This window comes from Lissotriton helveticus, chromosome 1_1, assembly GCF_964261635.1.
Source record: "Lissotriton helveticus chromosome 1_1, aLisHel1.1, whole genome shotgun sequence".
Classification (NCBI taxonomy): Eukaryota; Metazoa; Chordata; class Amphibia; order Caudata; family Salamandridae; genus Lissotriton; species Lissotriton helveticus.
Window position 1 is genome coordinate 538,787,416 of NC_136057.1, and position 14,193 is coordinate 538,801,608.

Below are 14,193 nucleotides of genomic sequence, written 5' to 3' on the forward strand. Positions count from 1 at the left end.
GGCTCTGCAGGTGTTGGGTGATGTGTTCTTGTCAAGGGATGCCGAGGACGATTCTGGCTGTGGTGTTCTGTATGGTCTGGTGTTTGCGGAGCAGAGACCTGTTGTTCCTGGCATAAAGGGTGTTTCCGTAGTCCAGTCAGGTGGTTATGAGTGCGTGGGTGACGGTCTTCCTTGATTCAGGTGGGATCCATTTGAAGGTCTTTCGGAGGATGCAAGGTTGTTGAAGCAGCTGGAGGTGACGGCGTTGACCTGTCGGGTCATGGAGGAGTTGAGAACGATGTCGAGGTTTCGGGCATGGTCCGTGGGGGTCAGAGGGCTGCCGAGGGCGGTGAGCCACCAGGTGTTGTCCCATGCAGAGGGGGAGAGGACGAGGACCTCTGTCTTCTCCGAGTTGAGCTTCAGGCAACTGCTGCTCATCCAGGATGTGACGTCCTAAATTCTTTCCTGGATGTTGAGTCTGGTGATTGGGTATTTGGAGAGGGAGAGGATGCGCTGGGTGTCGGTGTAGGATACTATGCTGAGTCTGTGCTGTCTGATGGTGGTGAGGGGGGCCATGTAGATGTTGAAGAGCGTGAGGCTGGGTGACGATCCTTGGGGTAATCCACAGTTGATTTCTTTGGGTTTGCAGTGGAAGGGTGGCAGTCTGATTCTTTGGGTTCGCCCAGTAAGGAAGGAGCGGATCCAGTCGAGGGCGGTTCCCTGTATGCCAGCATTGTGGAGTCTGGCAGTGAGTACGCTGTGGGAGACTGTGTTGAAAGCTGGAGAGAGGTCGAATAGAATCAGATCCACAGTGTGTCCTTGGTTGAGGGGGGGGGGGGGCGGATGTCTTCTGTGGCCGCGAATAGAGTGGTCTCGGTGCTGTGATTGCTGTGGAATCCGGATTGGGAGGGGTCGAGGATGACGTTTTCTTCGATGAATTTTTTTAGTTGGGCAGAGAGGTCAAATAGGATCAGGTCCGCGATGTGTCCTTGGTCAAGGGGGTGCAGATGTTGTCTGTGGCGTCAAGTAGAGCGGTCTCGGTGCTGTGGTTGCTGCGGAATCCGGATTCGGAGTGGTCGAGGATGGAGGTTTCTTCGATGAATTTTGTTAGTTGGGCGTTGACGGTCTACTCAATGACCTTGGCCGCGAAGGGGAGGAGGGAGATGGGTCGGTAGTTCTTGAGGTCCATGGAATCTGCTGAGAGCTTCTTGAGCAGGGGTCTGACTTCTGCGCATTTCCAAATGTCGGGAAAGATGCCGGTCTCAAAGGTGGCATTGATGGTGCGCCGTAGTTCCGGAGCGATGGCGGCTTTGTGAAAGATGTGCTGGGGCAGGGATCAGTGGGAGCTCCTGAGTGGATGCCTTTCTTGGTTGAGGTGGTGTCTTCGGTGGTGACTGGGGTCCCGGAGGAGATGTTGGGCTGGCTGGTGTTGCTGGAGTAGCAAGTGGTTTTCGGAGTCTGGTGTCTGGTCATTGTAGTTGTCATACAGGCCCTTGATTTTCAGATGGAAGTAGGAACTTGTTGCAGAGGTCCTAGGATGGGGTGATGTCTGTGGTTTCGCTGGGGGGCTTGGTGAATTCCTGCAAGAATCTGAAGAGTTCCTTGGAGTTGCTGGAGTTGGCAACGATCTTGTTCTGGATGAAGGTCCTTTTGGTGGATATGATGCTATGTAGGTATTCCGTCATGGCATTCCTGTAGGTGGTGAGATCTTCCGATGTTTTGCTGTTTCTCCAGTTCTTCTCAAGACGTCTGCAGGTGCATCAGGATTCTTGGAGGTCGGTGGTGAACCAGGTGGCCTTCCTGGGGCACTATCTGTCGGGATTACGTTGGGGTGCAAGCTCGTCTGCGCAGTTGGAGATCCATCTGTGGAGTCCTTTGGCTGCAAGGTTGGTGTCAGTCAAGGTGGGTGGAGTTGAGCTGCTCCTCAGTGTCTTTGCTCCAGTTTCTTTGTGGAAGGCAAGGTGCAGGTTTGGTCGGCGTGGGTTTGTTGACGAGGAAGTGTACGCAGTGTTGGTCTGTCCATGGGGGTTGCATGGTGTGGCTGAAGGGGATGTTGTTCCCACCTGCGAAGATGGAGTAGAGGGTGTGTCCTGCCTTGTGGGTGCGTGGTGACGAGCTGTTTCAGTCCGATGTTGGCGAGGTTGTCCTGGAGGGTGGTGGAGTTGGGGTCGCTGGGTTTGTTGAGGTGGAAGTTCAAGTCTCCGATGAGTATGTAGTCCATGGAGGCTATGGCGTGGGGTGCGATGAGGTCCGCAATGGTAGTGGTAGTTCATTCTCTGAAATTGAGGCATTCCATACTGGTTAACATGCGAACCAGTAAGGATTTAGCTAACATATTAACTGTTAAGGATAAAATGCAACAGCAGAATATGAAAAAGAAAAGTTGCACTACATTCTTTTACACCAAGAGCATACCCAGAGAATGTATAGAGTACAGCGCACGAAAAAGGTTCAAATAAATCAGTTTCTGGTCCAAAAGATAGAAAGACAGTCCAGAAGCCGTTCAGCTACTAATGCATTCAGCACAGAATTACCAAACATCAGGAAAATTATTAGTAAGCATTGGTGTATTTTACAATCTGATTAAATCTTGAAGAAGTTGCTCGGATAAGAATGTACTTAAAAGAAATGAAAAGACAAGAAGACAAGAAGCATTTGGCAAAACGGGAACAACATATACATTTTGTGAGGCACTATAAAACAATTTCTGCATTCTTGCATGTGTCTAGCAAGCCCAATAATGAAGCATGCCACAATTTGTGGAGGAGGTAATTTTTAACAAATTTTGTTTGGTCCACATTCATCTTTTAATTTCTCCTTCTTCTTCTTGTGTGTATGGTTTTTTGGTTAGGAGAGTGGCGTAGGAGTTAACTCCTTATTTTTTTAGGTGAATGTTTATTGAGACCAATTTCCTCAGATCTGTTTGTGGTACAAATGTCTATCTGTGGTATTGATCAGGGTTTTCCCTTCGCATTTTTGTTTGGACTAAGTGAGACCTCACCTGTGACCTGTCACTCGATAGGCATTAGTTGGGTCGCAGGACCTGTCTGACCACGTATCTCTGACTTGGGGTTGATGGCGAGGTCGCCTTGGGTCAACCTGACAACAATGATACGAGTTCCTTAGAACTTCTGAAAATAATATGGCAGTCATTGATATCATCTTTGCCAAAATTCTCAACATTCTGCGTACATTTGTCACAGCGTACATCGTCATTGTCTTTATTGATATTGACCTAGTTACGCGTGCCTAGATCATGGTGTACATTGACATTGTTTCTACTGGTAATAACATTGTTATGCGTGCATGGAATATGGCATGCATTGACATTGCTACTGCCGGTATCGACAATGTTGTGCGTGCATAGATTATGGCGTACATTGACATTGCATTTTTTGGTATTGACATTGTTATGTGGGCACAGGTTATGGTATACAAAGACTTTGCATTTATTGGTATTGCCGTTGTTGGGCCTGTACATATCATGGAATTCATTGACATTGTATTTATCCATACTAACAAAAGTAAATATTTCCAGACATTCATCAATAATATACTGGAATCCTGTTTTATAATGACAAATGTGTGCATAGATAACTAAGTATGTCATTGCATCAAACATATATATTTCAATCTGTAAGCTTTATTTAATGTAAAAAATGCAAACCCTTTATAAATAGTGTGGACAGAAAAAAATAGGCAGAAAAAGTTGGCAACCTCCGTCATACAAGAGCAAAATCTAGTTTGTCAGCAAGATTGGTAAACATGGCGATGATGATCTGGCTGTAAGCAGCATACGAGACAATGTCAGAACCAAACAACTTGAATATTCCTGCCAGAGGGGTTATGTAGTCAGTGAAAAGGGTATGGCTCGGTGATGAGCCTAGAAGTACTTCACAGTGTAGCTGAATAGTTGCAAAATAAAATGTGCAGAATACAATGGGGGCAATATAGACAGCTTGCGTTCTCCCATGTGAAAAAGACAGGAGCCAGTTAAGAGCCCAGGTACAGATTCCAAATTTCTGTAGGTTTTTGAGGAGAATGACATGGGAAACCGTGTTAACCTGTCCTGATCCAAAATGAGACACAGACCATCAGTAGCTTCTAAGAGCATAGTTTCATACAGTGGGATGTTCCAAATCCAGAATGAGAGGGATCCAGCAAGGAACGGATTCCAGATAGCGAGAAAGATGTCTATTCCAAAGTTTTGTAGGCTATTGGAGTGCAGCGGAAGAAGAAATGGAAACATTTCTGAATACTTTACCAGTAAAATGAAATACTGCTTTCCTGGACACCCCCTTTGCTTTCCAAACAAAACATAGTGCTTCCCAGAATATGCTACAACTCCAAATCTGCTCAGAATTATTCAGATCTGGTTTTAAGACTCTGACACAGTTGATGTTGACTCCTTTGAAAAGGCCAACTGGCTGTTCATATAAAGAAACTGTTAAAAATCAGATTACTGGTTGCCTGGGGTATGAGCCCTGGGAACGCAGCAACCACAGTCCTAGTGATAGAGTGCGGGCTCACCTGCTCGTTTTACCATACTCACCTGGGCCCATAAAAACATACACACTTTGAACAGGTAAACCTACTCTAATCAGAATTGTAATTAACCATTTAGGACCTACACCGTTGACTTACCAATCCTAGTCACCGGTACCTATAGTCCTAAGGGATCAAGGGAGTTAGCATAATAGGTAGAAAATAAACATTTGCATTCATAAAATAACCACAGACTCAGGAAAAGTTTAAACACTTTATCTATGTAAATTTTAAATGTCTAAGTCCATACCAATTCAATTAAAGCTCGTTCGATTAAGAAGAAAATAATCGAAGCAAGATGATGTGAAAATATTACGAGACTTTCTTCAAGCATTGAAACATAGGAAGGTAAGAAAAGGGAAACCGCACAATGACATACCCACAGAAATATATTTACCTAGAAAGTTGTGAAAACCAACCCTGGCCACGGGCTGGGATAAAGGACAGGACCCCCGATAATTCAGGTGCCAACAGGACAGGACAGGACAGGTGCAGACCAAAATCAGGACAAGTACGGACCAAATTGGATCAGGACAGGACCACCGCAGGTCAGGACCGGCACCCACAGCTAAAGTGCAACGCCAGCTTCACACCCCTCTCTGCAACTAACAGTCGGACCCCGATTGGGTTATCAAACTCCTTCCCAGAACCCCGATTGGGTTATCAAATCTTCTGACCGAGTGCTCCGCCAGCACCTCTGCTCTCGATCGCCTATTTAGGACGTTGGGTCAGTGACAGGTCAGCTATTCAGACACGTCGGACAATCTAACTAGCTAAGCCTACCTTAGTTATACCATTTTCCAGGGCAGTATACCACCCCCCAATGTTGCAAATGTATGTATTCCCTCAATTTGATTGGTCAAAAGACGAGGAGAGGTCATCACACCATACAAGTATGAGATCATTTTCATTCAAACGGATCTCGTTCCCTCCCATAATTTTCTTTCCCATGAATTTTATTCACCCAGCATTATTGTAGCAAAAGATATCCAATTTATAACATTTGTATTTTCTTCTTCCTCTGGAGAGTTCATAAGGTGAACTTCCCATGCGCATCTCGGGCAAGACAGTCGTTGGCAGAGTTTCAATGCCATGGCTTGTGGATTCAAGGGATTTCAGCACATGCGCGTTGAGAGTCCCAAAATGGAGTTCAGCAATGACACATCAGGTCCAAATACGAGCTAGTAACAAAGTCAAAGAGAAATAATTTTAGAACAAAGATTAAATGAATGCACTGTATACCACTTATCTCTACTCTATTCCCATTACTTTATTTTAACTATAGCAGTAGTGGTTAGGCAGAACGAACAGGGTTTAGAACGAGTAGCAGTGCAAGCATCAACATGTGAAACATAGAGCAACCATCTTTAGTTCTAGTGCGCAGATGCAAAATTTTCCCACCAAAGCAGAGAGTACGTCATGTCACGTGAGTGTGACAGACGCATGCGCAGAAAAGTTCCCGCGTTGCAGCGGCCATATTAGGTCACTCGAGTTACTGTTAGTAAAAGCACATAAGAAAGCTTCCCCTAGATACTAGAAATGTTGTGTGGTGCATTATTAGTAATATGAAACATGTTTATTAGTGCATTATACGTTCATTCGAGAAGATTGAATCCGAGCAAGTCTCTTTACGTGCGAAACCTTGCTCCATCACTAGTCAGGGTAAGGCATAGGTGAAGCCCAAATAAACCTTTGCTCAACCCCCTGGTAGCTTGGCACCAAGCAGTTAGGCTTAATGTTACAAAGTATAATCGTAGTCAGGAGGTAAATCCAAGTAGATGTTTATTGTAAGTTACAAAATGATAGTTGTAGGTTACAAGTTGATTGATGGTTGGTTCAAGATCATTAAATAGCTAGTTCATAGCCAATTCAGAGCCCCACCAGGAGCTGCATCTTCACAGCTCAGCCCACTCTCTCCAACAGTCATTCTTCCAGTCCACCAGGCACACCAACATTCCACACTGTCATCAGGCATTCTAAGGTTTCATACATACACACAAGCATACTGGCTGAGCAGCTATAAATGCAAGCACAACATATCCTCTTTCCTTAAGGGAACAAAGGAAACAAATAGTTACGACCCTGTGAGAGTATAACACATATGTATAGAAGAAATGATACAGGCAAAAAGCCAACGATAAGAGAAAGAAAGACTGAGCACAGACAAACAGCAGGGAATAGGTGCAAAAGGAAGACATGGCAAGACACCTCCTCTTCCCTTGGGAACATTAAGAAAATAGGTAGATGGAAAAATGCAATAAGTAACATACTGAGAAGATAATAATAAAATAATGTGTGGAATTGGGAGATTTAAACGAATCATCCATTTGTACGCACCACACTAAAGAAAACACTCTAGAACATGTGGAATAGAGAACAGTAAAATGGTAAAGCTGATGCTAAACACAAAATAAAGAGTACGTAGGGTGAAAACAGTGAGAAGGTTGTGCGCACAACCCACACTGGCTAGACCAAGTGTATGGAGACCAGCCCCAATTCACAACCACCCTACAGCAGAAAACACAATCTAAACTCAAAGCACTAGCAATACCAAGATAGTCCCAATGTGGAGCAAATGCAGCTCTCACAAAATTTGTACCACAAAAGTAAAATGCACAATTAAAGTGTGAGTAACCAAATGAATGAATTGCACTACAGTTTTACTAAAATTGCTGCAAAAACCACTACAAGCATCACTGTGCTACTTAAATTGCTGGAAAAATCATTACTAATATAGTATAACAGTCTTACTCAAATTGCTGCAATAGAAATGTAACAGCCTTACTTAAATTGCTGCTTAAATCACTATAAATACTACAGTCTTATTAAATTGCTGCATGACTCACTATAAGCACTACAGTCTTACTAAAATGCTGCATAAATCATTACAAATATAGTATAGCAGTCTTACTAAATTGCTGCATGACTCACTAAGTACCACAGTCTTACTAAATTGTCGCATGAGTCACTGTAAGTACTACAGTCTTACTAAATCGCTGCAAAGACTACTACAAAACTACAGTCTTGTTTAAATTGCTGCAAGAATTAATACAAATATGTTATAACAGTCTTACTAAAATGGCTGCATAAATCATCACAAATATATTATAAAGTTATACAAACAATTAAAAATGGCAATGTATGAGCAAACATCAGCGAGTGAACAATCCCATCCTCATCGCCAATGTTACAAAGTATAATCGTAGTCAGGAGGTAAATCCAAGTAGAGGTTTATTGTAAGTTACAAGATGATAGTTGTAGGTTACAAGCTGATTGATGGTTGGTTCAAGATCATTAAATAGCTAGTTCATAGCCAATTCAGAGCCCCACCAGGAGCTGCATCTTCATAGCTCAGCCCACTCTCCCCAACAGTCATTCTTCCAGTCCACCAGGCACACCAACATTCCACACTGTCATCGGGCATTCTAAGGTTCCATACATACACACAAGCATACTGGCTGAGCAGCTGTAAATGCAAGCACAACATATAACATAGAAGCAATGTGTAAAATATAAGTTAGGACTTTAAATTAGGATTTCAGAGATACCAAACATGAACCAGTTATCTTTTTCCATTTGGAAAATACACTTTTAAAATGTAATACGGCAACTCCAGTGTTATCCTATGGGAGAGATAGGCCTGACAGTGGTGAAAAACAAATGTTAGAGTTCTTCACTACCAGGTTTTGTAAAACGTAAAAGTACGTGCCCTACTTTCTAAATATATTGCACCCTGCCCTCTAGTCTGTCTAGTGCCTACCCTAACAGAGACTTACATGTATTAAAAAGGAAGGTTTGGGCCTGGCTAAAGGTTCATTTTGCCAGGTCGAAATGGCAGTTTAAAACTGCACACATAGACTGCAATGGAAGACCTGAGACATGTTTAAAGTGCTACTCTAGGGGGTTGCACAATCAGTGCTGCAGGGAACTTGTAGCATTTAATTTGCAGACCCTAGGCACATGTAGTGCACTTTACGTAGGACTTATAGGTAAATTAAATATGTCAATTGGGTATAAGCCAATGTTAACTTATTTTGAGCTGAGAGCACAAGCATTTATTTAGCACTGCTTAGAAGTAGTAAAGTGCGTAGAGTCCTATGGCCAACAAAAACAAACTCAGCAAAAATAAGAGGAGAAAGGCAAAAAACTTTGGGGATGACCCTGTAGAAATGGCCAGGTCCAACAGATACTAAAAATGCACCCTTTCATCAGCTAATGCTAATGCCAGGTACATTAGGAAGCCATTGGAGGTCATTTAGATTGTTGTACTGCACCACGTAAATCTCTGCGTTAAATAATGTATTAATCTATTGTCATGCAAATCTCTTCTTTATAACATTCTCTCTCAGATACTCCAGTCCTGTGAGGATTGTTTTGTGACTTCTCCATCACAGTACTAAAAGGATCCTACAGGAAACTTGACTTTGCTACTTTCATTCATTATTCGTGTTTCAAGGCTTAAGACGTCACATAAACCACTGTTAGGGAAGTAAAACAAAGGACCATGTTGCTAAACAACCATTAATGCAGTTGTAAAGTTACTGATTCTAGCATTGCTTCCTCAAGCAATTGCATGTGTTGCACTCTCATGAGAACTTGCCAATGCTGTAGGGAAAGGTCTTATGTGTACCTTCATTTTTAGAAATGATTAGCCGTTACAACATCCTTTACTTTGGGAGTATTGCTGCCCCATAGAGTGAATTACTCATAAGTAAAAAAACGTGAAATTCCTTGATGTTGTTACATGAACTTGTACGTAAATCTCCTCAGGCAAGACTATGAAAGTGAGGACTTTCTCGATAGTTAAATCCTGAAAGACCCGTTGTGAGAAATAGCAATATTTACAGCGCTTTTTGGGTCAGCCTAATTCTTATCAATAGTTCGATATCTTGTAAATCCTTTTTTCTTGCATCCTATTTGATGGCTTTTCTTTCACTTGTATTTATTCTTGCTTTTCACAAACAGCGCCAATTCATTGTGTGCTGTTCCTGCTTCCATGTAGGCAGCATGTCAATCTGCTCGATCTTCTGCTCTGGCAGCCATCAACATTTTTCCTAGACTGTTTCTTTCAGCATGTGCCTTCTAAATGAATCTGAAAGGCAGCCATCAAATACTCTGAGGCGCTTATTCTGAGGCGCATGGTTTCTTCGTCAGTGAAGTCACAGAACTTGTAATGTTTAATGAGTACATTAAGTCTTCCAACAAACTCTTCAATTTTTTCACAATTCTGTTTTCATGCTTGTTTGAAGATATACCTTTCATAGTTGACATTCGGCACAGGGTTGAATTTGGCCTCCAACGCTTTTTTACGTTTTGGTACGATTTTGAGTCAATCTGTGAGATTTTCTTTAGAACTTCTCTCACTCCATCACCTGCAAGGTTTTTCAAATATTTGACGATCTTCCTCTAGTGCATCTATGAAGTCGTCAAAGGTTTAGATCCATGCAGCCCACCTGGCACCAATGTTCTGTTTCTTAGAAGTGTTGAAATGCAGTGGTGGCTGCAGCAACACGGCTGCATTATATTTCATGCTTCCTTCTGCTGCCATTGCGTTGGCACGTGCAGATCAGGTAATCGTGATGCAAGCTGACTCCGACAACTCCTGCAAGCAGAAGTTGCCTTCGGAGCATGCGTCACAGTATGTTTCAATCATCTGTGATGGTGAGTACGTTCTCTGTTTCTTGTACCTTGCTGATGTGAATGTTATACCTGACTTCATCGGAGTAGTTCCTCTGTATGTAGGGTGCTTCTGTAGACATCCTTGTCGCTGGTTTGGCGGGTGTTTCGAGTATGCTCCTCTGTAGGGCCTTCAATTGACTCCACACGTGGCAGGTACAAGCAGTTTGCTGTATTGTTGCAATCTCTCAGTGAGAGAGAGCAGTCTTGTCTACTTGGGCACCTATCCTTTACTCCATCCCCAGTTGAAGTGCCTTCCCCAGCTCAGCAGAATGCAAAATGAAGTACTTCACACCAGAGATGCTATCCAGCAATACTTTAGTCCTCAGCATACACACACTGCATGTTACATCATACTTCACATTAACCACACTTTAACACCTTCTATCGCATTGCGTACTTCCTCTTCAAAGTCCAGCAAGAAGGCCCTAGTGCGCATGACATCAATATGCTACACAAGGAAGGGACCTTAATCTTGTATGGCATTGTTCTGTTCGGGCTCTAAATGTGGGAATTGCAATGGAAACATTCCAGTGTTAATTCGTTATTCGCATTTGAATTCCCTAAAATTGCAAGTCTTGAGAGCCTGTAGCATCCACCCATGTGGCGTATTAATCAAGGGTTAATCGTAATTGGTTATTTTTAAAGTGAGGTGTTAAGAACAAATGTGATCGCAACTGCCCGATGCTTCCTATCACCCATCAACCCACAAACATTAAAATGTTTTACAACAGGAATTCTTTGTTTTTTAGGTTGGATTCAAACCTGCAGGAGGAATTCGCAGTGCAAAGGAGGCCCTTGCCTGGCTGTCTCTTATGAAGGAAGAGCTAGGAGAAGAATGGCTGCAACCTACACTCTTCCGCCTTGGAGCCAGTACCCTTCTGGGTGATATTGAAAGACAGGTTGGGGATTCTCATAAATTGTGGAGAAAAAAACAACTATGCCAGCAAAATGAGCCATGGGCCTTTCAGTAGCTCCCAATTCTTATTATAATTATCTGCATAGACCAAAGACTGTTACCAATTATAAACATTCCCAGACTAAATATTGTACAAAATGATAATGCATGTATGCATTTGGCTTGTAATATAGCAACAACAAGACAAAATCAATAATAGCAGCCATAATGCTAATTTCAACAATTAAAATAACAGTAATGAGAACAGTAATAATAGTAAATATAATAGTGATAAACATTCTTTATTACTATCTCCTCCTCTTCTTCTCCCCCACTTCATCTCCCTCTCCCTCCTCCTCCGTCTTCCATTGTTTCCACCTCTTCTTTCTTTTCCACCTTCTGCACTTCCTCCTCTCTCTCTCTCTCTCTCTCTCTCTCTCTCTCTCTCTCTCTCCCTCTCTCTCCCTCTCTCTCCCTCTCTCTCTGATACACTGAAAATAATTTCTAATGAAACCACAAGAAATCAAAAAGACATTAATCAAGCCTAAAGTATTATTATTGATCTCTACAGTAAAGAGTCCGTAATAAAGGATGAAGACTTGGGATTGAATACCAACAAGATGGACTAATTTGAAAGACAGAATTTTCCCTCTTGGCAAAACTGAGGATCAGTACCTTGCAAATATTACCTTTACTGGCTGTTAGACCTGTCTGCTTCTGGGAAGACTCTAACCACCATGATTTATTTTTGTCCCCCTTAGCCTCCCAGACTTTCTATTTTTATTTTTACATATGTCCATCAGGAATTTTTTAATGCTGTCAGGAGGCTAGGTGCTCCTTGGCGATGACGCCATTTTTCCCTCATAACCTGTGAGGCCTAGTCAGCCCCCTTGAAAATCTAGGGATCTCAAGAAACCTAAGATGGTGTCCACCAACTGCCATAACGGACACCACTGGAGGACAGGTCCATAGGTTAACATTAGGGAACTTTCTAGAATACCCTAGAGAATTCTGCAGGTCTCAGGCCACCCTATATAAGGCCAGTGACCAGCAGCCATTTTGTGCTGACCCCAGAGTAGAGGAGTGAGGCAGTGGTGAGAGGAGGTGGACACACTGAGAGCAGCTAGTTGTCATTTGAGGCTGACAGTTACTTCAGAGGATTGTTCCCCCTTTAGCCCTTGACCGATCCCTCTCTCAAGACAACAGTTATTGACCAAGAAAACAAGCTTCGTGAGAAGAAAAACCCTTCTGGATCAGCATTCCTGTAGAAACTGACAGGATCTGCTTTCTGAAACTCAGTCTTATATGCCCTGCCCAGCGCTGCACCTACCAGGGTAGCGAGTCATTTGTGGTCCCCTTGGAGCGCCTTGAGGTGGTTGGGGAACTGTGGAGCCTGGAGCACCTGGAGGAGCGAGTGCCCGATCTGTGAGGTACTTCTTCTGGAGCCGGGGGAGGAAAGCAGCAGCGTGTGAGGAGCGGCGCAGTGTGGTCCGTCTGCGGGACCCCGGGGGCACCAGGCGCGTCAGGAGAAGCGAGGAAACGCTTCCGCGCAAGCCAGTAGCGCGACCGCTTCTTTCAGCAGGAGGGGCCTAGGGTCGAGCAGGCCCAGGGGTGCAGTGTTCCCTGCGTGACGAGGTCCGGGGAGGAACACGCAGGCGCCGACGAGCAGCGCGACCTGAGAGGTGGAGCCATTGCGAGGAACGCGCATGCCCCAGAGATCAGCGCGTCCATCGGGTTGCCTGAGGTGGCGCCAGACGACTTTCCGGAGCGCCGCGTTGACAGCGGAACCCCCTACTTGTGAGCGCTTGCTGGAGGAACTAGCGCTTGGGCAACCGACCGCCCATCTAACCCCTGGTGATCCGCAGACGCAGGAAATCACCGCGTTAAGCCTGAAACGAGGCCCCCTAGCCAGCGCTGACAGGAGAACGCGCGCTTGGGCTGAGGAGGCCGGCAAGGCTCTTCCCACGTCAGTGCAGGGAAGCAGCTGATCGGGGGAGCTTGAGAGGCGGGTACCAGCTGAAGGACTATGGACTGTGGCATATCTGCCACCCAGACAGTAAGGAGAGTGGGAGTGTGAAGAGGGAAGTGTTGGGTAAAAAGGGATAAAAGGTTGACAGCTATTTTAAACAGGTCCATAAGCAGAGAAAAGGGCCTTGACCTTTCTACTTCCCTGGAGATTCATTCTGTGACAAAGGAGAGAAGGGGTTAGGCAACGTAACCCTAGATGTGTTAACATAACCAATGAATTGGTAGGCTGTAGTAAAGAGTTATTGATGTCATTGTGTATTAATGCAAAATACCCCTGTAGAGTGTGAAGTCTAGGAGCTTCAATTAATTATCCAAGAAGTTCTTTGAATGTACTGCTGAATTCTGATAAAAGTATATGATTTACTGCTTTTTCCACAGCTGGAGGAGTGAAAACTATTTTCTCTAGTAAAAGTGCAATGTTTATTCCTAAAAGCAATTGATGTGATAACCTGTATGCTTTCAAATCCAAAGAGCCATATTATTTTTATAAAAGGTAACGGTATTTTTGCAAACAAAGGTGTTGTGTCTTTATTTTAGTGGTTCATCAATGTGTTACTGTGGGTAAGCTGTGTAAGTACTTAGCCAACGCCTGGAGTTAGCTGTAGACCACTACTGTGCCAAGCTACCATATGTAGGCTTGGGTAATCTAGGTCCAACATAATTGGTGTTTCAGCGGTGGGATCACGGATTTGTACTTACACTCACTTATTAGTAACACAGTGACAACCACGAGACCCCACCTGGAGTTTTCTCCCTGCGGCCCTCCTAATTTATATTTTGATTTTTCTAAATTTACTTCTGGTGGTGGGTGGAGGTTAACCTCAAGTCACTTCGTGGGTTTCTCCTGTGAGTAATTTTATACCATGGCAAAGCTGGAAGTGAATCTTAAAGAGTTGGAAGCCAATACTGTGGCCCAACTCAGGGATTGGTGTCAGCAGAACGGGGTATTTTTCAATAAAGGTGCCAAGAAAGGAGAGTTGCTGACAAGCATAAGGGCATGGTTAGAAGCTCGCCTAAGGGAGGAACCAGAAATGGAAGTGGGTGATGGGGACACTGTTACTGAGGCT

The 14,193-nt window shown here is 43.9% G+C and overlaps 1 protein-coding gene across 1 annotated transcript in view; it reads left to right on the forward strand.

Annotated features, from left to right (window-relative positions):
• DERA (deoxyribose-phosphate aldolase) overlaps window positions 1-14,193 on the forward strand; it is a 269,417-nt gene that overhangs the window by 236,385 nt on the left and 18,839 nt on the right. The window contains exon 8 of the mRNA XM_078674029.1: window positions 10,953-11,102. Within this exon, the coding sequence (XP_078530155.1) occupies window positions 10,953-11,102 (150 nt within the window). The remainder of the gene's footprint in view (window positions 1-10,952; window positions 11,103-14,193) is intronic.